Here is a 22458-nt window from a genome sequence, read left to right on the forward strand (position 1 = left end):
CCAGGCTTTTGATAAGACACCGCTCACACGGATGAGATGGCGAGGAGGAGGAGCCAAGATAAACCTCCCACACTTAGGTAGGAATTCTGGAGTCGACCTTTGTCGGACTCGAACCTGCAACCCATTGGTGTTGCAGCAGTGGATTATATCACTATACGCTATCTCGCCATGCCTGGTAGTTGATCTGTTGGTCGGCTAATGGCTATTTTTGTATTGTTTGACAGATGCCTGTTTCGCGTCCATACTCACAGCCATTGGGCAGGCCTACAACTATTAAAAGGAGTCAACAGTGGGTAACTGCCATATACAAACCAGAAGTTGAAAATTCCTAGTTCAGCGGATAAACGCATTGTGACTTCTCTATACTCATATATCGATATGCTCTTGATTTGCTGTCTGTAGTGTTGCATTACTTCAATGGTTGGTGAATGAATGTTGATCAATTTATCTATTTCTGATACTCTGAAATCACAACATATACCGCGACGTCCATGGCTTGTGGTATAGGTGTCAAAAACGATTTGCATGCTGCATTGCTGCATGCATCACACTCATAAATTTACTAATTTGCATTGCTTATTTGGGACACAGGAAGGCTATTCAAAAGCGCCAGACACTTGATACTCATCATCACTTCCGTATTCAATATGGAAGCGGAAACTAGCACTGATTCCTCCCAGTAGCCACAGTTCAATTTAGATTTCAGTAACATATCCTAATGCTTAATTCTATCACGAGTAGTCTATATAGGACCGATAAATCCAACTAATATTGGAGTTGCGTACGGATATTGAATTGTTTCAACAGCCTCAACGGTTCCTGAAGTGCAGAAGGGGTCGTTCGAAGAGGTGGCAATGTTAATTTGCGTCCCTTTATCAAAAATGGTACCTTCGCCCACCGCGCAGTGCGCGTAGTAGTCAACGTCATCAGTATTTTAATAAAATGCCGTGAAAGGGTGTTCTTGGATTGACCGGCAAACTACGGCACGTGAGCAGTGACCAATCAGCACTAAACGTCCCATCGCTCCTTTTCTGCGATAGCGAACGACAGTCGATACTTTATACATCTACTCCTGTTCGCATATTCAATTGGGATAATAAGGTTTTGTGACAAATGATAATCCGTATTTCATAACCAATATATCTAGGGTTGCATTTAAAACAAAATTCAATCTAAAACAAACAAATTTACAAGGCCCTTGTTTTTTTTAAGCCACGACGTCACGAATATTTTATTATGACGTCTTAGTGCAGTGGTCCCCAAACGGTGGGGAATTCCGCACTGGTGGGGAATAGACACATTTGTTCAAAATTATATACAGGACAGTCTACATATTCACGATGACACATGCATAATTACTAGGGCACGTTTTTGCAACTTTTGCAACTTTTTTTACAGCTTCCGGCAGCTTCCTAAATACTCGTAAGATATGTAGAATGCTGTTTTAAGCTGTTTGAAGGAATCTTATATTGCAACTTTTTGCAACTTTTGTCCATTTTTTCCATGCAACTTTTTGCAACTTTCTCTTTCATGAAAGTATTTTCGATTTTGGTGAAATACACGGCCAAATTCGACTGAAACACCGTAAATCAGCACCGAAGTAAAGCTTTTACAGGTATTTCGGGATGTGAGCCGGAAAATTGACCTTTTTCTTTTTTAGTCAACCGAGCAAAATGTGGTCAAAATGCAACTTTTGCAACTTTACAACTTTTTTCAAAAATAAATGCAACTTTCCACGGATATAACTGCAACAAAAACTTGCCCTAGTAATTACCGTTACCAGTTAACTGCTCTGGAATGTATGTATCGAAAATTATATTGCGTGTTGTTCACAAAACTTCAATTTTAACTCTGGATGGCCTATCATGGCGTCACAAACGCATCCAGCACGAATAGTTTGACGTGAAATACCTCTTTCGCGAAGTTTTGAGCGTTACCGGTATTGGTTCACAATACGTTTTATGTTGCAGTTAAACGCGATGCTCTTGCGTACTGGTGTGGTTGTGTGTATTGTGTAGTCAAACCAGCAGATCACTGCTCTGTGATGACAAAAGTGCTGGGTAGGGGTCCTACCTTTTCCCACACACCTTACTCAGCTCTTCCGGTAAATCTGATTACGTGACCAGCAGAGAGGGGATAAAAAATTGCATCAAATTTAGCATGGCAGTACAGAAGGACACTGTGCTCTCTGTGGTCACTACCAGCATTAGGATTAGTCTCAGTGCAACCTGTGGTCACTACCAGCATTAGGATTAGTCTCAGTGCAACCTACCTTGAAAGAAATTGATGTCATGTTCAATGTATTTTTGCTAGCGGCCGTAGAAGGGAATTTGGGCGACCGTCGACACCTAATTCAATTAGTATGTGTTGGCGGCCGTCGACAGGCAAATTGAAATTATGAATTCGCTCCCAAATTTTTGGAATATTTTAATTAATCTTGATATTTTCTTTGCGCTAGGCGCAATTCAACATAGCTTCATTTTTCGATTTTAATATAGTAGCGCCCATTCTCAATCTGATCCGGAATCGGAATCGTGTGCTCCTAATGAAAGAAATTTGTTTATGGTAGATTTGGGCGATTTCAGCATATTTCCACTATTTCCACTACCGGTATAATCGACAATCCTGAAGGGGGCGTCAAGAAATAACAGCATGCAACAAAGTGACTAATAACAATTGGCCCACCCGAAGATGCATTATTATCATTTATAACTTGCCCTAAATTTTTGAAAGCACTTCCTCCACGAACCTTGCCGGTGAATCTGATCGCATGGACTGAGAAAGGATAATAGTAGTAATACGTGGTAGTAATATATGATGATGCTTCTAATAATTGCGGAATTCATTCGTGAATCTGAAAAAGTTAAGCGCTCCGCGCGACAATAACATAACATTGACACTCGCGATTTCGGTGCGTACAATAGGCCCCAGAAGTTAGGTTTATCATCCTGTGGGGGCCCAAGATCAACGTTTTTTTTTGTCGGGGCTGACGAAGTGCTGTTACGGTCCTGGTGGGGAATGAAGGCTCGGAATAAATCTGAAGTGGGGAATGAAGACAAAAAGGTTGGGAACCACTGTCTTAGTGGATTGTCATTGACAATTGAATATCTAGGGTAAATATAGCTCTTTTGACGAAATATATGTATTGTTGCTGTTGAACCGACTATTTCGAGGGTTCCAACCATCCCATATCGATAAACGTCGGCTATTTCGGGTGGTAATTGTCCGTAGGCTCATACAACATGTTTTTCGGAAAGTATTTATACAATTATGGCATAATGTTACAACTTAAAAAAATAACATTTTAAAAAAAAATGCCTTTGTTTAAAACACTGTTTGAATCATGTTTTAAACAAAGTGTTTTAAAACACCGTTTGTGTTAAATGCAACCCTAGATATATCCGTGCAAGATTTCCGCGTCAATAGTAGATACAAATGTGGTAGTTACGGAGTAAGACACTCCGACAAAGAGCTTGTGGAGGAGATTAATCTGCTGTGTCAATCCATTTGCAGATGCCCAACTGCAAACAAATGGATGCAAAGATTTTCAGAATGCATTCTGTGTAAATTTCTTTTGCTTTCCGCAACCTCCAAAGTTCGGTGAATTTCAGAGCGCGCATCAACTGTTTCCGGTCGGGTTCCGGAGTCCTCGTGATGCATGATGGGATATTTTAACGCAAAAATTACATGACGCATACGACCTTTGCTATACTCTGTTTTTCTAGTCGGCTGCCTGGCGAGCGAATTTGCAATTATTTGTCAACGGAACTGTCGTTTTGGCATAGGAACTTTAATTGGAATAACTTAAAAGAAAGTTGGTATCACAAGGAACGGTATAAACTCCTTCAAGCACGAAAATACTGACATAAACACCGGGTAGGTACAGACTTGTGCAAAAATTCCCAACCAGCATCGAGAGAACTCGTGTTGCTCTCGCAAGTTCGCGGTTTTCAGATATGGCTATAGCTCATACGGCGTTGACCTTTACGCCGGCGTAAGTTGTTAACCTTACAATGTCTCGATCATATTTCCAACACAGAACCACTAATTCGCCAGCTATTTTGGTGTTGCTGACTTTTGAGCACGGGGTCAGGATTTTGAGGGCGACTCTGATATTGTCTACCGCGTGAGCGATGTCGACAGCGGGCCTCACCGCATTTGGTTCGGAGACCGTTAGCGCGTCTAAGTCACACATTTGTCGCACTGTTGCCCGGGCTTTGAGATAATTTGATCTTTTAACCCACTGCTTGAAGACGCGGAGGTGGGGTGCCCCTTTCTGCGTGATTTCCGCCTTATCGAAAAGGTTCGAGTTGACCGTTTTTCGTTTGAAGTAGACGATACCCAACTGGTTCTGAAAAGCAAGGCCAGGGTTAACAGTTTGGTTTAGCTGCTATGATGCTATGAGAATAGGAACTGCATAGTGCATATACAATACATATGCTATTGTGCCTATTATAGAGCGGTATAACCTAATGAGATATCAGCGCTTTGTATGAATGGAAAATAAAAAAATGCACTTCGAACAAGTGCGAGGCACAGGTGGTGATTCACTATGTCGCGTGCAATTCGTATCCAGGAAACCACGAGTGACGTAACAATATCGTTTTCGGAATCGCTGTAGGTATTCACGCAGTCACAGCCATCCGCAGTCATTCGGCTTGATACCAAACGCATTTAGGCCCCGTGGTATTAACGGCTCCTCATTAGGAAGTTAAGGATCCGGACAGGGATAAACAAACATTGTTCTCAGCTTCCTATGCGTCACCGATCACTTTAGTCATTAACGCAGCACCCTGTCCCCAGCATAACTGTCGCTGCAATTCCGGTTAAAGACAGCGGGGTTTGATTGAGACTCAATCGATAACTTTCTGCCATTTTGATGCGCGGCCCACAATCATACTTACACGAACTACCTACATACAGTTGGCGGTCAACTAAATAGCGTTTTTTTTGAGTAATTCTTGTTATAGTTCTATAGTTGCGCATTTGATACACATAAAGTTGCGGAACAACTAGTCGTTTGGAGTGAATCATCGTAATACCAGCGTGCTGTTGTGTGATGCTCTTGTAGCCAATGCAAGATCAAGAGTCATCACGACTAATAGTGGGGTCCGGCAGGGAGTGGGTTGTGGAGGTCGGAACTCCTCCCATTCCAGACTGATGTTACAGATGTTCATGCGGAAAGTCGACCGATTCAAATAAAAATAAAAATTAGCGATTTGCTTCGGAATTGCCTCTAGTTAGTTATCTTTCAGTTAGTTGCGAGTTTTAAAAAGAGATTAGTTCTAGTTACAACTGTAGTTGCGCATTGCGAAAATTCAGTATTTGTACAAGTCTGTCCACCAAACGTCGCATGATTACAAAATTAAGTTGCCGTATATCCTTATCCACCCTTGTTAAGTGCTGCATGCTTCGTTCTCTATGCAAATTTCGCCTACGGGCCAAGCGCGCAAACGTATTTTGAACTTGAGCTGTAGTTTGACAAGGGTTTCAAGAGACACACTTTACAATAGCTGGCTGAGCTCGTGTTTAAACAAGCTCGGTTAATGGATATGGCGGGATATTCCAGGTTCGACCACCGGTTACGCAAGGCAGGAGAGCAAGAATGTTGTCCCATGGTGATTACCAAACCCTATGGAAGCACCGTCACTTCCTGCCGTTCCTGCGATGATTCTACAGCCCGAAATCACCCCGCAACGCAGTGTAGGATGAGTACTGCTGAGTCAGCATGATTTATTATACCTTGGTCCTTGGAAATTTTCGCCATGAGCTCTGGGCGCTGAGCAGCGTGCTTGAGGCAGGGTTGTAACCAAGTCACAAGGCTCCAAGTCACAAGTCAAGCTCACTTTTATAGTTTTGACATGAGTCAAGTCGAGTCATTTTCAATTCACCACCGAGTCAAGTCCGAGTCCAAGTCAGCGAGTAGAGGCTCGAGTCTGCGTCATGGTATTATGACTCGAGTCCGAGTGCAAGTCATTGTGTTGACTGCTCAGTTTCCAGTTTTAAATCTTGTTAAACCCACTTTTTTATAACTCTGTTTGGTGATATCGAATAGTTCACATTGATAACATACTAATTTTTCTCACTTTTACCAGTTTCTGGTGGCATTTGCATGTACCAGTACCGATGGACGAAATCCCAATGGTGTAGTTACTTTACTATTCTTCGAAATTACAATGAAATGTCGGTCTTGGCACTGGCGTAGCAGCATGTGCTGCCGCCCCTGGCTCTCGCTTAAAATGCCGCCCCCTAAGTAGACCGCAGCAAATTTCGACATAGATTCATGTTCAAGCAATATTGTCAATGAAAATAATTACAAATAATATGCCGCGTCTCAACGTTGATAAGGCCAAAAATATTGAAGACCAATGTATTGTGCAAATAGAAAATCAATAGCCGCTTTAAAGCAAAATCAGCGATAATATCCTCAAATTCAAGTTTTTGAACGTAGTCTCTTTCCAAGACAGAATGGATAGAGCTGATAGCCGATCATCATTCATGGTAGAACGTAAATAAGTCTTAATCAGTTTGAGCTTTGAGAAGCTCCTCACACAGATCGCAATTGAAACCCCAATGGTCAATTAAAGTTTCAGACACGAGCATAAATATGGTGTCGAATCAAGTAGCTTTGCATTAACTAACCGTAAAACATCAAACGCTGTTGCACTACGATCAAACGTGGTTTCGCTGCTCCGCACTAGCATCTTAACCCTACTAAAATCTCAAGTTGAACAACTTCATATGATCAAATCTTAATTTGTGTTCGTCCTAGAGGCCTCATCTTGGTTTGTAAAAGCTAGCAATCTTTTGATCTATATGATCCCTAAATCGAAGGTATAAGGCAGTGGTTCTCAACCTGGGGGCGCGCCCCCATTGGGGGGGGGGGGGGGGGGGGCGGTAAAGCATATGAAGGGGCGCGAAGAAAACGTCATCTAAATTTCAAGTCTCGCGATTTACGTCCGATTCACGCGTGTTTCTCTCTATATAGACCAAATTTCATTATTTTGAATTCTCTCATCAACAGTCATGACCTTCCGTGCCATCAAACAATCTGTTGGGGTTGCCATTATCCCGGTTGGATTTGTGATATGACGATAAGGGGGCGCAAAATTTTTCACTATCATAAAGGGGGCGTGTCTAAAAAAAAGGTTGAGAACCACTGGTATAAGGCAGGTAACGCAGGTAACCCCAAAAAAGTCCACCTCGTCGTCATAAGCGCTGGTGAATAAATTGTGACTTTCACTTTGCAGCAGCGCGTGGGAATTCAAAAATCCAAACATATCATTTAAGTGGTGTATGCCGGTAAACCTAGTTTCAGCTTCAAGTTTAAATCTGTCCAAAGCTTGAAACATGCATCGTCTAACTTCTTCAACAACACTGAGGCAACACCTGTTCACCAGGCATTCTTCTTTTTCTGCGAGCTCTCCGAACAATCAGCCTTGACGGCTATTTCGGAGTGGTTCCATTGCCATGTTAACATATATATTCGTGTTTTCAGAATCAGCGTGGTCGTGGGTTCGATCCCCGGCCGGTCAGACCGAATACTCGAACTGGTATCCGCGTTTATCCCGCTAGGCGCTCAGCAATCACGGAGGAGAAAAAAACGGGGTTGCGGACTAGATGAACTTACTATAAAGTCCGTATCGCATATCCGTCGTCAAAGCATCTCGATGGTACAGGCGAAAAAAAATACCGTATCTCTCCCTCTCTCTCTCTCTCTCTCTCACTGTGCAGCCTCATTTTGCCGCCCCCTTGGAGCCTGCCGCCCCTGGCGCAGAGCCAGAACCGCGAAGTGGCTGCTACGCCACTGGGTCTTGGCCGTCTGAGTCTCGAGTCGTATGACTTGGTTCGAGTCATGCGCAATGACTAGAGTCCAAGTCGAGTCAATACACAGATTGACTCGAGTCGAGTCGAGTCATTTCATTATTTGGAGAAACTATATAACTGCTGGCTATACATTCTCTGTATTGATCAGCTATCTGGAGATGTAGGGTTGGTTAAGGCAGTTGGCCAATGTAACCCGCGATCACACTGAAACTGCGGGTCGCGTGCCGCAGGTGCAAATTTCCGATCGCCTAGTTCTCAACTCACTATCATATAGGTAACGAGAATAGGGTGGTGATAATACCGACTCTAACTGGTTGCGGGTTAAAGCCCGTGCAAGGGATCTACTCAAAACCCAAGTGGACTTGGGGCCATATCATCCACGGCATATAGCATCGGACACATATTGCATAGTACATCAAATCGGCGGAAGACTACAACGACTCTGCTGGTCGCGGATCGAAGCCGTCTTCACTATTATGCGAGTAATACTGCGCGCATGGGTATGTAGCGGATCTGCAACTGCTGCAGCAATGCAGAATCAGCTTCCTCGAGACCAGAGCCCATTCAAACCAGACATGTTTTCCAGTCGAACTAATAGATATAATTGATTCGCTAACAAGCCAATGTCAATGGTGAGTAACCGGTCGTTTCCAGACATTTAAAGCAATACAAACACGCCTATTGACTGCTAATTTTGATAGGGAATATAGCGGCCGGATACCCAACGCGTTTTTATTACCAGGAATCAATGAAAAATATCCTGTCGCTATTTCATACATTTTTTAAATCGCCTCGTAATGCGCGCGTGGACGTTGGCGAGAAAATAAAGTATAGTTACTGCTACTACTACTACTACTACTACTACAGAATGTCATCATAATATATTGTGAGATAACCGTTTATGGTGCCTTGAATTTGAATCCGACCAGCCAATGTCATGCAGCAATAGAATGGATGTCAGTGGAAGACTATCCTGTACACTGTACAGTAGCCAATTGAGTTAAGGATTACAATGGGTGGTCTGAGTAACATGCGGATGGTAACTAAGCGAATGTCCTTACGAGCGCCTTTCATCAAACAGTACACATTGCAGAACAAATCCGTGGGTGAATTTGCGTATTAACCATTTTACTTGTCGTCGATTCCAAATGCGATTCGCCCAAGCCGTATGCTAATTGCCTGCTGGAACCCAACAGACCCCACCCATTCGCGAGCATATTCCAAGCGTGGTTCAGAAAAAGCCTCACTCACAGCACAATTTACCAGCAACACGCGGTTGATTACAATGGCAATGAGGACGCCCACGTTAGCTAGCATCATCTTCAGCAGCAGTCTACAGAATTACTTGGAAATTTCGATATTGGATTTAGTCATAGTTTGCACAATTCGGGCTGCGGTTTACAGATATTAGCGGTCACTGTAGCATCATGGCTTGTGGGTTATATCGGTTAAATAAGAGTGTGGTTTCCCATGCCTCGCGCTGGGGATAAGCTCTCCACAATTTCCACCTTACTCATCGTGGTCTCTTACTTCAGCAACGCCGTATTCACGTGCGTTTAGCGTGCCGCGCTGGAAATCAGCACCGCAATTAATTCCGGATATGATTGCAGTCGCGTGATCAATGACCTTTTGCAACGTTGCCGAAAGCGCTCTCCTGGCCCGTTGCATTCCTAATGCGTAAGTGAAACGGATAACTTACGTAGGGTTAGGAAATATCATGTTTTTAAATCGAAGTCGGAAGGATGTGATCATATTAGGACATCAGAAAGACAGGATGTATAGGATCGTTAATTTAGAAACGCAGATATTCACAAGCGCGTCTTTCACATAACGACGTGATTTTGAGCGTTATAACGTCACAAGTAAACGCATCGTCATTGAGACGCCAACCCAGTACGCGGTAGTGTTTTAATCTTTATTGACACTCCAACTAGATAAATTATTATCCAATGCAGTACAGTTTAAGGTCATTCATGTTGCGGTACAAATCTAAACGGTAGTATAACGGACACGTACGCGGTAAAAGTTAAATCCAAGAGTAGGCGTTTATGTGGATTTTACCGGTTTCCGATGTACTAAAAACTGAGATTGGCTTACACAGCGTCTGTGCCACGACTGCCAATAAGTTGCGCGCAATTGCTTCAATGATCATTGCTCGTGTATATAAATATTGTCTATCGTGCAGTTTACAGTGGGGCAAACCACGTTCTATTATACTCTCAAGTCTTATGACGGGGCCGAACTACATTCGTTTGAATGTGCCGACACCAGCTGAGTTGAGGGATCAATTGACACTAAATCAGTCGGATTACCAATGAGTGTTTTTAATGTTCGAATCCGAGCCGATGTGTTCGAGAAACGTATCATTTTATGAACGCGAAATGTCGTTACGAAAATTCCTTCCTATTGCAGGAACGTTGAAATCTCGAGACATCATATCATTCATAACATGTACGGTAGCACAGTAAAGTTGGCCCATCACTAGATATTAGCAAATTTTGACGCTTTGCGGTTCATACTCAGATGGTACAACATTTCCATTATCGAACCGATGTACCGCTCTGATGAACAGGATAAATAACTAGGTATTCAACGGACTTGACGTAACACGATGGACGAACAGTGATAGAATTTGTTAGCATGACGTTGGGTGCAGATCCGGCATATTATAGGAGTCAACAAATGCAGATAACACTTTTGCCTTGCATCTTATCTGCGAGATGAACCTCTGTGAACTGTAGTCAACTGAGCTTATCGAAGTTGCGAACACGAACAGCACAGATTATCTGGTTTGGCAGTGGCTTTTAAGGAATTAGTCAGAATGGCACCAACCCAAACGCATCATACATGGATTCAACACACCACAATCGAGAGAATTTAACATGCGAAGCACTTACGCATCTCAAATGCGCCCCACATACCGATATCTACTCCGCCGTAACGACCTAGTAGACATTACATCACGCGCATTACAAGATGCTATGTTGGTAATGTCATAATTTGAGGTTAAAAGAATGTCGGAACATTAGCGTCTTCTAATAGGCGAAGGAAGCAATTTCAATTAACTTACGGGTTCGCGCCTCCGTGACGCGCGCACGGTAAGAACAGCTGACGGATCGTAGCGCGCATGCGCGGCATCCTGATGGAGTAAATAATCGGGTTCAAGAGCGAGTTGATCACAGTCGGCACCAAGGCGAAGTCGAACGCTGCGGAGACACAGTAAATTAAGTCTTCACGACAACACAACCAGGGTTGGTCAGCTAGATTATTTTCAGGCTGTCCGAATTAGAATTATAGCCGCATATTTTTCAAAATTATTATAATCGGAGTTACTGAATTCGCAAAAACTTTGGAAATTGAATTATGTTCCAAATTAGAATGAAATACAATTCATATCAAATTTGAGTTCATTCCCATAAGCACGAAGCTGGCAGATGTTCGTACACAAGCTTGCCTCGTTTCGTACTATTCAGTTCTCCTGTAGCATGCTCAGAAAAACCATAAATATGATTAGAATTATAATCATTTGACCTTAGAAACATTTCACAAAGTTGATTTGAACTAGATTACCGATATTTATCAATAATTAATCCAATTAGATAATTGGAACTATCTAGTCGACCAGGTCTACACACACCTTTTACGAGGAGAGCGGAGTGCTCACGCACTGCGAGATCAGCGATGAAAAGTACCACCGCCGGCAGCCAGCATATCACGAAGATTCCGAGGGTTATCACCAGAGTCTTCGCGAGGTTGATTTCGCGCCGCTGTCAAGAAATGGCGTCGATAAGTAAACTGGCCCCTGCTTAATTCCACAAGGAAGTCGGCAATGCGGGTTAAAGAGACAGTCGCTTTGATGCGTCAGCAATCGGCATGGCCCGATTGGGTGTGAGCAGCCATTAGAATCAGCTGGATGCTGACGGGTGAGATTGAACTATTTGTAATTGATGCGTACTGAGCATAAATGAAAAGGAGATATGTGCCTTGATGGGTGCACCTGTTAAGTGTACATTTGTACAAGTGTCTCGATCGGATTCTCTTGTGGGTTCGAAACGATTCCGCTAACGCGTATATCATCACCGATATAGCCGATGGGTAATATAGAAACAGAGATCGCCTGTAAGTGATTTTGTTTTTAGAATAATTTTTCTTCTTCTACGTAACAGTTTTTAGGCAAAACTAATGACTTTTTATGGTTTAAATTTTAAAAAGTGGAAAGTAATTTTTGGATATGTTTGCTTCACTTTTTCGAGCGAATTTGTAACAAGAACCGCGTGAACTAGCTCCAATGTCGACGATCTGATTATATTTCCGAAAATCGATACTACTTTTATGGTCATTAGTCGTTTTGCATTGTCGCGAAGATATACAGTTTTGACCTGTCTTGTAGATGGATACTTCTACTTGTAAATGAGTAGAAATATCCAGCGTTGCGTCTACTTCTACTTCGGTAGAAATAATGACTACCAGTGACCAGCGACCACATCTGCGTGAACTAAATATATAGAGTTATTCATTAAAAGACAAATTGCTGATTTCACTTTTCACACGTAATGCAAAGAATAAAAGCGTCGTATTTCATCCAGTATCATCGCGTCGTTACGAGATAAAATGACAGGCGTCTAGTTCCGGCGTGATTTGCTGAGCGTGAAATCGGAATTAAAATGATTCGTATATTTCATGACCGGCGATGATGCGCTCCTTGTTGCGTCTGTGACGGATTGGGGAATGAAAGCCGGCGGAATAACCAGATTGCACGGCAGTCAATGACGAATTTAATTCAACCCTTCATTTTTCCGGAACAGTTTGAACTCCATTGAGATCGGTTCGGTTCGGTTTATTAGCAATTTTATCAGTCCATTACATCACAAAAATTGCGATACTATGAACAGATAGGAAGGTGTAGAAACGACTTGGAGTAGTTTTAAATCAGACACTCATCTTGGCCTAGGGCCTAGGCGATGTAAAGAGCAGGCATGCACATTGCACAGTGCACACTCAATGAAAATTAAAAGAAGATCGCGAGACTTGGTCAAGTGAAGAGTTTCTGGCTACTGTAAATGTTCAAATTACATACATGCGTTGGGACAGTAGTGGTATTCCGACGATGTTAGCATCGAAAATAAAGTCAATGAATAACATACTTGATGACGGATGCGTGGGTAGTATCGGCATAGCACATAGTATGCAGGAATTTGACTATCTTATCCACGAAATTCGATTTGTTAGTTGAAGTCGAAGTTGTTTCTTGAAGGTTTTGCAGTTCTAACGTCGACCTCATCTCCTAGTTTTGCATTATTTGGCACTGTATTGCACCGATTAATATTCTTACTAACTCGCGTTACCAGATTGACTGATAGCAATAATAATATTTGGGCTACGAGCTAAAATCCTCATTCGAGAAATAGTAGATTGAATTTTTCTCAAAGATATTGACCTGTTTCTTGATGGACGTTTCAACGTTTATGTCAAGTCCGCAACCACCATATAAATATTTCAGCTTAATATTATTTTAGGTGGCAGCTATCACGGTTCACAAAGTCGTGTGTTTCGGTGACATGTTGGTAAACAATTCTGCGCGTAGAAGAATTGAAGGTTTTGAAAAACTAAAATCATGAACCAATCCAAAACTATGCCGTATTATCAGTATGTTTTCAAGTGATCCCATTTACATTGATACTCCATACCGGCTATCTGTACGAGTGAGAGCTATGTCTACGAGTCACGGAAGAATTAGTGAATGGGAAATACTTCGTGTTCACCGTTCCCACTTATCATGTTATCCTAAAACGCAAATCTCTTTGCTGTATAGTCATTGAATTGGCAAGATAAAACATGTTAACAACCGCCAACATTTGTAGAATGATTTGTATACATTCGCACGGGCGAGAGAATAACATTACAGCTCATATAATCTTGTTGAACCACAGATGGGAGGTAAATTCCCAACAGACTCGGATTACATTCAGGATTCTAATATCTGGTATTTATCAATTATCGGAACTTACACTATTGGATTAGTTTGCCTGCTGTTGTCATGTCGCATTTATGTAACTCATATTAGTGAGAATCTGGTGCGTTACTCATTTGATTCTGGAAATAGCATCACACACAGCTAATTCAAGGTGAACGCAAAACGGCCAGTCATAATAACGCTAATGATTTATACCTCACCAACCGGCGCCCCTACTGCTGAAATTCAGCACAGATTCTATCAGGAGACCAGCCGTATTTCCAGATAGCGTAGCAGTATATTGCGATGCAATTGCGATTACTACACAAATGTGACATAAATGATGCTGTGAGTAAAGCAACCTCTACTGTTTAGACATCCAATGCCATATATTCGGACACCAATCTGTGCATGGCAGTTAGCGCATGGCAGTGCATGAAACGAAGTAGTTGATTCGGCGATTGTTCGTAAACAAGCCCTTCCACAAAGAATAAAACGCTTGCCATATGCTCATTATCGCATGTACAATGTATAGTAGTATACACTGTACGTGGTACGTACATTTCATGTTTTCCTGTTTTGAGCAAGTCATAAAGCCGTGAAGGCCAAGGGGGGTGAACTCAATTCGTGCGCAACCAGTGACAACTACTAACTAAATCTCAGGGCAACGATCAGGGTATGCGCTTTGTAGAACAAACCACCCAACTAGACTAGATGCACAAAAAGGCAATCCGAAGTAGCGATGTTGCGATTTATATCCTATTATTATGACAATAGTCCAGCTACTCAATGTGTAGTGTACCGTACACCCGTGTATCAAAAAGAAATGCCCGTAACTTCGAACATAGCGCGGAATGGGCTTCATTCGTAGAAATATCAGAAAAAGCTGATAGAGAAGTCACTATCACTCGACTTCGAGGAATTATAATTTTGATTGCGTTTTCTACATGGGCCATAGCCTATTTACCTTTCCACGATTTACAGCAAATCCATATCATCACGCCCTACTATCTTCGGCAACAATGTTTAGTAGCTCATAGGTGGGACATTGTGAACGCCACAATATTCGTTTAAAGGTAACCTTGTCCGAATTATTAGCGGTACTGAATACTGACTTGCCAGGCTCTATGGCAGAGAGTGCAAATGTTCCTATTACTTCGATTCGTGGACCATGTCTCAAATGCTATTTCACAATAGCTTCATAAGAATGCAATTGAGCATTTAGATAGGCTACTTGGCGCATGCAAATCCGCCAAAAATCGTAACGTTTCAGACTCAAGTTTAAATGCGTGTCAGTCGGCAATCGCGTCGACATGTCTATGTTTCCAGTTATTTTGAGGGAAACATAATTCTCCTCATGTCGCTCGCAAAGCAGGAGCCGCATCTACTTCATATGGCTCAGGGTTATGCAGCATTACAATAGCATAAAGCCATTTCTCCCGTGATTCACACCACAACAACAAACCGTCGCCTCGAAATGACCAACATGTTTTCGTGTCGCGACACGCCATAAACAAATCGTTCGCACCTTGTTAAATTGCGATTTATTTTCCGAGAACGTCTTCTTCTTGACGACCCGGAAGATGATCGTGTAGAAAGCCGTCATCGCGGCAACCGCTATTGTGAAATAGAGCACTCCGACCAGCAAATATTTCTTTGTGAAGGGCACGAAGGACTGAGAGCATGAGGTGCCGCAGATAGCATCGCCATGTTGGCTTCGCATGCACACGCACAATCCTGTGAAAGGTGTCACGTTGAATACTGATCTCACGATACGTTATCTTCGGCATGATTTCCCGATCATCGGTATTGCGATGTCTCGGTTCTAAATCACTCCGGTGCAATATCATACAGGAAATTGCATCATACTTCAAAAGATCGTAATCAAGTATTGAACACTGCGTAGAGTGTGCCTTGGCCTTCCCATTTCGTTATCTGATCCATACAATCTCCAAGCTACACACTGACGACTGCCTGTACTCCCATTGTAACATCACAATGAAATAAGTACCTACCGTCGTAAGCGCAGCAATGATATCGTCCACATGACCAACCGACCAGCGGCAGAACCAGAAATACGAAAAGGCTGATGATCCAGCAGACTACGATCATGCCGAGTATTTTCTTGCGGCTCAGAAACTTCTTATAGTCCGAATGGCGCACGATGCGAATGTAGCGGTCAAAAGATACAAACAGTAGGCTGTTTATCGAGACGATGAACGTGACCACGGCGAAACCCTGCGAAAGACATAGCTTTTAAATGACGTAAGCCTGCCCTATACCTCACGATTTATAATAAGTGAATAACGAATATATATTAAATAATAATATTATGTCTTGGTAACACTGAAACAGATTGATGGTGCGGAAATTGGTTATCAAGTTGCTTGACTCCATGTACTGCTGGTGTTAGGCTATACATTCGCATTTTAACATTGTGATCTAACAAAAGTAACTTCACAATGTCGTGTGCTTGTAATGTGCAACCAGTGATGAACTCTATTTTTTGAGTATCCAAGTAGGTCTTGCCTGATTGTCCCACCTACTTAAGTGTACGGTGCTGTTATGTTTTAATACTACTTGACAGTTCTACTTAACAGATTCTGGGATTAAATACTCCGAGAGAACTTCACTGTTATTCGTCAAACTCGTGTTTGTTAATCATTGATGAATCCAGAAACACCCATATTCAGTAGGCAATAGGCATACTCCCGCTCTCCATATAATATATTCCAAGCGATGAGTAGCATGGCGGTGGTCTGTTTCAATGAATTTCACAGCGGAATGTAGGATTGGAAATGTGCCTGGTACGTGTCAACTGCCCATCATTGAATTCATAGAGAGTAGATTACTAACAGACATTATCACGACATTTTATGTTATGGTTGAATTCTTTGGAAAGGAGTTTTCAATTTAAGACGCATTAGTGGTTTTACATACGAGGTATTGTACATTTTTTTTACATCGAGTCTTGCATTGAATAACAAGTGATATTGTGAATGCATTTTTGCATATGGGCCATCCTTACTACATGCAATGAATCGAAGCAAGTATTACAGTGATATTATAATTTATATCATAAGCGAATTGCGTGCTACTATATTAATGCACCTATTACTGAACTGAGGCGAATGAATGACATAAAAAGCATCGTATACTATGCGAGTGTAACTTGAGTGCTACCGGCAGATATTTAAATCCTGTGTTACTACGAATAAAACGTAGTAATACGATACAGCACGCCTAATTAGGAACAAGCGGCCAGGAAATTTGCGCTTGTACTTGCTTGTTACGTGCCAGAAATGTCCATAACTGCCGCGGCTGCAAGCGCTGCAAACTAACTGTACCGGAGCCGCATTTTCACGCGTACAAGTACCCGGTGTTGCGCTGATTGCGCATATGAAGGCTTGATAAACTACACCGATGTGACGATGTATGCAGCTAGCATGTATGAACCAGAGGTGTTCAAAGTAATCAAGAAAGCTACTCAAGTAGAAGTAGCGACGCAAAAATCTACTCAGGTACGAGTAGAAGTACTTCTGCCATCATCAACCTAAAACTACTTGAAGTAAAAGTAGAATTTGCTGGCTTTAAATCTACTCAAGTAAGTAATTAGTTTTGAAAACGGTCATACTACGTTCACATGGACTTTCAAAAGGTGCGAATTGAGCAATGTGGAAGATGCAGAGAGCATGTATATTGTACAATGCATATTGATGCATCCCAGAAAGTATAAATTCCCGACGGCATGAGCATTCGACCGCATCATGAGATGCAAATGATAGTTTCGCTATGGAAATGAGATACTAATCGTTTGTTTACTCGAACATCCCGTTTTAGAAAATGTCATGGCATTATAATAATAATACGGAGAAGTTATATGGATACGATGTTAACACTTTGCGCGATTCGTATATGATGATAAAAAAATATGGCGTAACGTAAAAATGCCATATCGTGTAATTGTATTTTAGGAAAATAGACGGCGATGCTACACTTACTTTTAAACTTAAAAATGTATGTTCTCCCGACAAAAGAACAGAAACTAATTAGAACTCTAAGTAATGATACTGCGAATTAAACGATAAATACCAATACTACATCAGAAAAGCGGAAAATGTATTTATGTCTTTTGTCGAGACAGTTTAAACGGTGGTCTGCTAGAACAGATCTAACGCTCAAAAAGTCAGAGCCCACTTTTCCAGATTAGGACACGCCATGGGCTGCTAGATTACGATATGATGGGTAAATGCTAGATTGCAAAACGGTAGTTTCAAACGTTATGATGGGCCATATTTACCGTAATGAAATATGTCATATGGGCGACAATGCGGCGCAATGCAGCCTCCAACCTAAATAATATTCACTTTCGTGAAAACATATTTGTAACTCTACATCTACATGATGTGAAGCGCGACGGAAATTCTGGGTTTGACCTAAATGTTCACTACTTCTACTTGACAAACTGAAAATAGCGAAAAGTAAGTAAGCAGATCACAAAATATGACGATGTAGAAGTAGCGAAAATTCTATCTACTTGAGTAAGTACCAGAAGTAGAGGAAAACTACTTGAGTACTTCGAAATAGTAGAAGTACTTCGTTAATGACCATCTCTGACTATGAACTGATTGTTCAGATTGTTAATACAAAAGTCCATATTTATCGCATCGGACTACTTCCCGTGGCCTAGGTACCGCCAATATGTCGTATATTTTAATATTTGCAACACGATACCCTTCCCAGAACCGAATACTTTATGGGGGTTCATGCGAGGGGTGTTGTGTATGCGATCGCGCTGCGTACAAATCTCGGTGATATTCCTGTTTACATGACTTCACGTTTACTTCCGTGTTGGTCGGAAAATTTCCCTTTGTTCAGTGTAATTACTGACCGGCGTTTCAATTACAGCTCCCGAGCCGGCCGGCCTAGCGCTATGAGCCGAGGTCACCGGCCTTGGATTAGTCACCCCAATATAGTGCAGGTTCGCAAAGACATATTAGCAATCGATCGAATTCGAATGTGCAGGCTGATATTGTTTCACGGAAAATTCTGAATTAGGGGGTGAAATGTTATAAGTCGCGATTCTGACCAGCTAAAAACAAGAAAAAAGCTTCGCTGATTGGAAGATGATAAATATAATTTCGAAGTCAAATTCGCGGATATGGAAGGCAGTTGAGTTTGAGCTCAAAGTAATGTCGCGATCAAACCGAGCCGGTATTGTTCAAATATTTATAATAGCATATTTCAAAGGCACATCGCACATAATAAGTTGCACAGTTTGCACTCTTGTCTTCTGAAATTTGTTCGATAAAGATTTAGTTCAATGTACAACGGGTTTGGATTTACAAGGTATCCGCATCGGGTCTATTGGTATTATGTTTTAGAATTATGCGCCGTTTCTGCACCCCCGCACCCCACCAATTCGAACACAGCATATTTTGGGACTTAGAATTAGAAAATGCGGCAACCCATCGGATTTGGTCTTTTTCTCAGAACCGAGTCCTGTAAATCTCAAATTCTCTCATATACGCTACCAGAGCAGGAAAAAGGGTGCGTAATTTATCTCGGGTGGGATTTGGAATAGTAAAATATAGTTGAGCGTTGAGGTATCTGTTCATTGTAATGGAAGTTCAACAATTGAGATACTGTCAGCATTTTGCAATTGGAATCTCGGTAAATTTTTCTTTTCACGCCCCAGCGGTTGGTATATCATACAGTGTCAGTACTTTCGCCAACCTCAACCTGTCCATCGCAGTAGTCAGGGTCGGATAATCCCCCTTTAAATATGTTATTCAAATCATCATTCCCCGTTACCATTAACTAGTTAATCACACGCAACCGGCATCAGGAATTTTCCTGGCTTGCAATCGGGACGACACCGGGTAGTGATTACACAGTGCAGTGATTCCGAATGTTACATCTCACCGGGAATCCATTACCCAGTGCCTACCGTACAAAGTACACAACACATGACATTACCTTCAACGCTATCCGACTTGAGGGCCCGGACCCGATAGGTAGAAACACCGCTAAGATAACTCCCAGCCCGGTCAACGCATCCGCGACTGCCAAATTGGCGATAAACCAATACGGGGGTTTCCTCACACTCCTGTTGCCCCGGGAAATCGCTCCGAGAATAACGCAGTTCTCCACAATCGTCACCGACGCTATCAAACACGCGACGTATTCAGCGATTGTTGTATTCCTTCTGCTGGGAGTATTGCATATTCCCGTTTCGTGCATTTGAAGAAGTAGAGTCTGGTTCCATATCTCTGTTGTGTTAAGCCCCGAATCACCGGTTCTATCATCCATATCAGTTTAAGGTTTATTTCTACTGCTGCGTATCAAGCTTTCACCGAAGCGACTTCGTAGTATAGTGAAACTATGCACAATCTTTTCCACTTTCGATGGTGCTACGCCGGCTGGTGCTAGGTACAGCCTATATCGAGCTGGAAATGTGGAAGTATGCGAATTAGATACGCCGGCGTCGAATTGCAATGACTAACAGCTATCGTGTTTCATCCGGACTGCGGCTGTACAGTGTATAGTGCACACGAAGTGACAGCACCGGAATGCCGGCTGCAACAATTATTTTAACTATAGTAGTCTCGTACGTGCCTGGCTAATCAACTAACTGCCTTGGGATGGAACTCTTTGCAATAAATTCTCTCGGCTTTTTTTGCAGCAGTGACGTATTTTCAATAGTTTCCGAAACGTTACAACGCGACTCTCTCGCCGAGAGAACAAAAGCTTGGCGATAGCGAGAAATTGCTGCGCTTTATTATAGCTACTTCTGTGATCAATGCAATCTGCAACGATTTCGAGCATCATCGGTCACCCCTGGTACGAAATTGCGCTACGAGCGCATACATATTTGCAACTAGTTCTGTACATCGCATCTCTCGAGGACTAGCGCATTCTGGACATGGAAAATAGGAGAAGGCTAGAAATTGATAAGTTTATGTAGTCCTATCAGTTCCATTGCAGCCACTGCCCTGTAAAATTCAACGACTTCTCGTAATCAAAAGCGCATAAGTAGGCTACAACACACGCGCGCTCTGGTCGCCCACAACTACCATAAGATTAGCACGAATAACATGAACATATATCGCTCTACTAAGTATAACGGGCCGACTCTATCGAACAGTTTCGACCAATGCCCCCTCCAATTTTTGATGACTCTGCGCACACTCACCAACTCACTGCGCATACCCTTGGATAACAGTGCGTAATGACTAATTAAAAAGGACATCACTTCGGATTTTTTGTGCGCAACTTAGATGTTCTGTGCGCAGAGACCGTGTCAGCACTTCGCATTTGCGCACGTGCGCAGCTAGAGAGGGAACATTGGTTTCGACGGCTAGTCGCCGAGCTCGTCCGCATTAAGTCGAATAAAAGCAGTTCCTACTGAATAAATACTAGCCAGTCCTCGAGACTATCGGCCCAGAATCTGACGCATTGACCCCACCAACCGACACATTTGCATCATATTATGTCATCTTCTATTACTTTTATTTCATTGTGCAATTTGAATGCCTCTAATCTACATGCTCTAGGTAAGTTCCTACTCCCATATGTCGATCAATTGTACTGTCGAAATGTAGGTCTTCAAGTATTCTTAGCTCTCACATATAACTGATCTTAAACAATTTCTAGGCTTAAACAGCTTGTTACAACACTGGCCTCATTGTGACGTCCAAAGCGAATCCTATGTCCCGAGACCATACAGAAAAATACGTTTCAAATTTCTACCTCAAGTTATAATTAGACGTTTTGTTTGTGAAATTAATGAACAACCGTCAAACTTCTCGCGTTTCGGAATTGAGATATAGAATTATAACGTATTTGATGGACCGGCAGGAAAATCAAACCCAGTTCCGTAATTGAGCTCGAAATCCATGTCCAAATTGTGAATTACTTTTACGTCGTGTCCAAACAGTCGATATCCTGTACTGCCCCAAATTTGTTACACATATGAATGGTGATTTAACATTTCTAAATTTCATATTATAATCCAAATCGTAACACAGCTGCTCAAAATTCGTAACACAGCCAGATGCATTTAAACATGTGCTTAGTATTACCGGACCACGTTTCCGAGCTTCGACGTATCGATTCCGCTATGTGCCGAAACTTGCCTCTTCATTTTGATTGCTCTTCCTTTCCTATGCCATTGTATTCTGTATTTCTCATTCAGTGTGCACTGTACAATCTATACACGCCTCATTTTCACGCCTATGATTATATTTCATTGTCATCTGCAGGTCAATGTGGGCGTGTGACCGATAGTCTTATTAAAAATTCGGATCCTGTTTATTACTCATATATCTGCTGCTTATGCTCGGCGAGTGAGCTGAAAGTACACCTTGTATTACTCGATGCTGTCAGCTAGCGGATACGGTCACGTATAAACTTCATAATGCAATAGTAGAGGTTCTTCTGACTAACACGTAAATGACAAAGATTGACTGTGTGGCAAGGTTATGACTTTACGGGTTACGATTATTGATCCTGATACAAACCGAAGACCCGCACTTGACGCCTACCTCAGCGATTATCACGTATTATTTTTTAGCATCCTCCTGCAGGTTGCAGCCACGGTAATCACGGTGACAATGGTAATGACCTTACTTAATTCTTGGCGAACTGTCATTGTGAAATACCATCACTACCACAAG

At 42.2% G+C, this 22458-nt stretch overlaps 2 protein-coding genes across 2 annotated transcripts in view; both read right to left on the reverse strand.

The window, feature by feature from the left end:
* LOC145453504 (B-cell receptor-associated protein 31-like) overlaps nucleotides 1–22458 on the reverse strand; it is a 457607-nt gene that overhangs the window by 166127 nt on the left and 269022 nt on the right. The window lies entirely within an intron of this gene.
* Nucleotides 3770–20713, reverse strand: LOC145453495 (sphingosine 1-phosphate receptor 2-like). The gene is made up of 6 exons (XM_080331469.1): nucleotides 19760–20713; nucleotides 15796–16018; nucleotides 15309–15517; nucleotides 11465–11594; nucleotides 10898–11033; nucleotides 3770–4351 (listed from the first exon to the last, which is right to left on the reverse strand). Exons 1-6 carry the CDS (start codon nucleotides 20090–20092, stop codon nucleotides 4183–4185), a joined length of 1200 nt encoding a protein of 399 aa, XP_080187595.1. The 5' UTR covers nucleotides 20093–20713; the 3' UTR covers nucleotides 3770–4182.

This window comes from Botryllus schlosseri, chromosome 13 (assembly GCF_051294905.1).
Source record: "Botryllus schlosseri isolate E-star chromosome 13, Bs_hap1, whole genome shotgun sequence".
In the NCBI taxonomy this organism is placed as follows: Eukaryota; Metazoa; Chordata; class Ascidiacea; order Stolidobranchia; family Styelidae; genus Botryllus; species Botryllus schlosseri.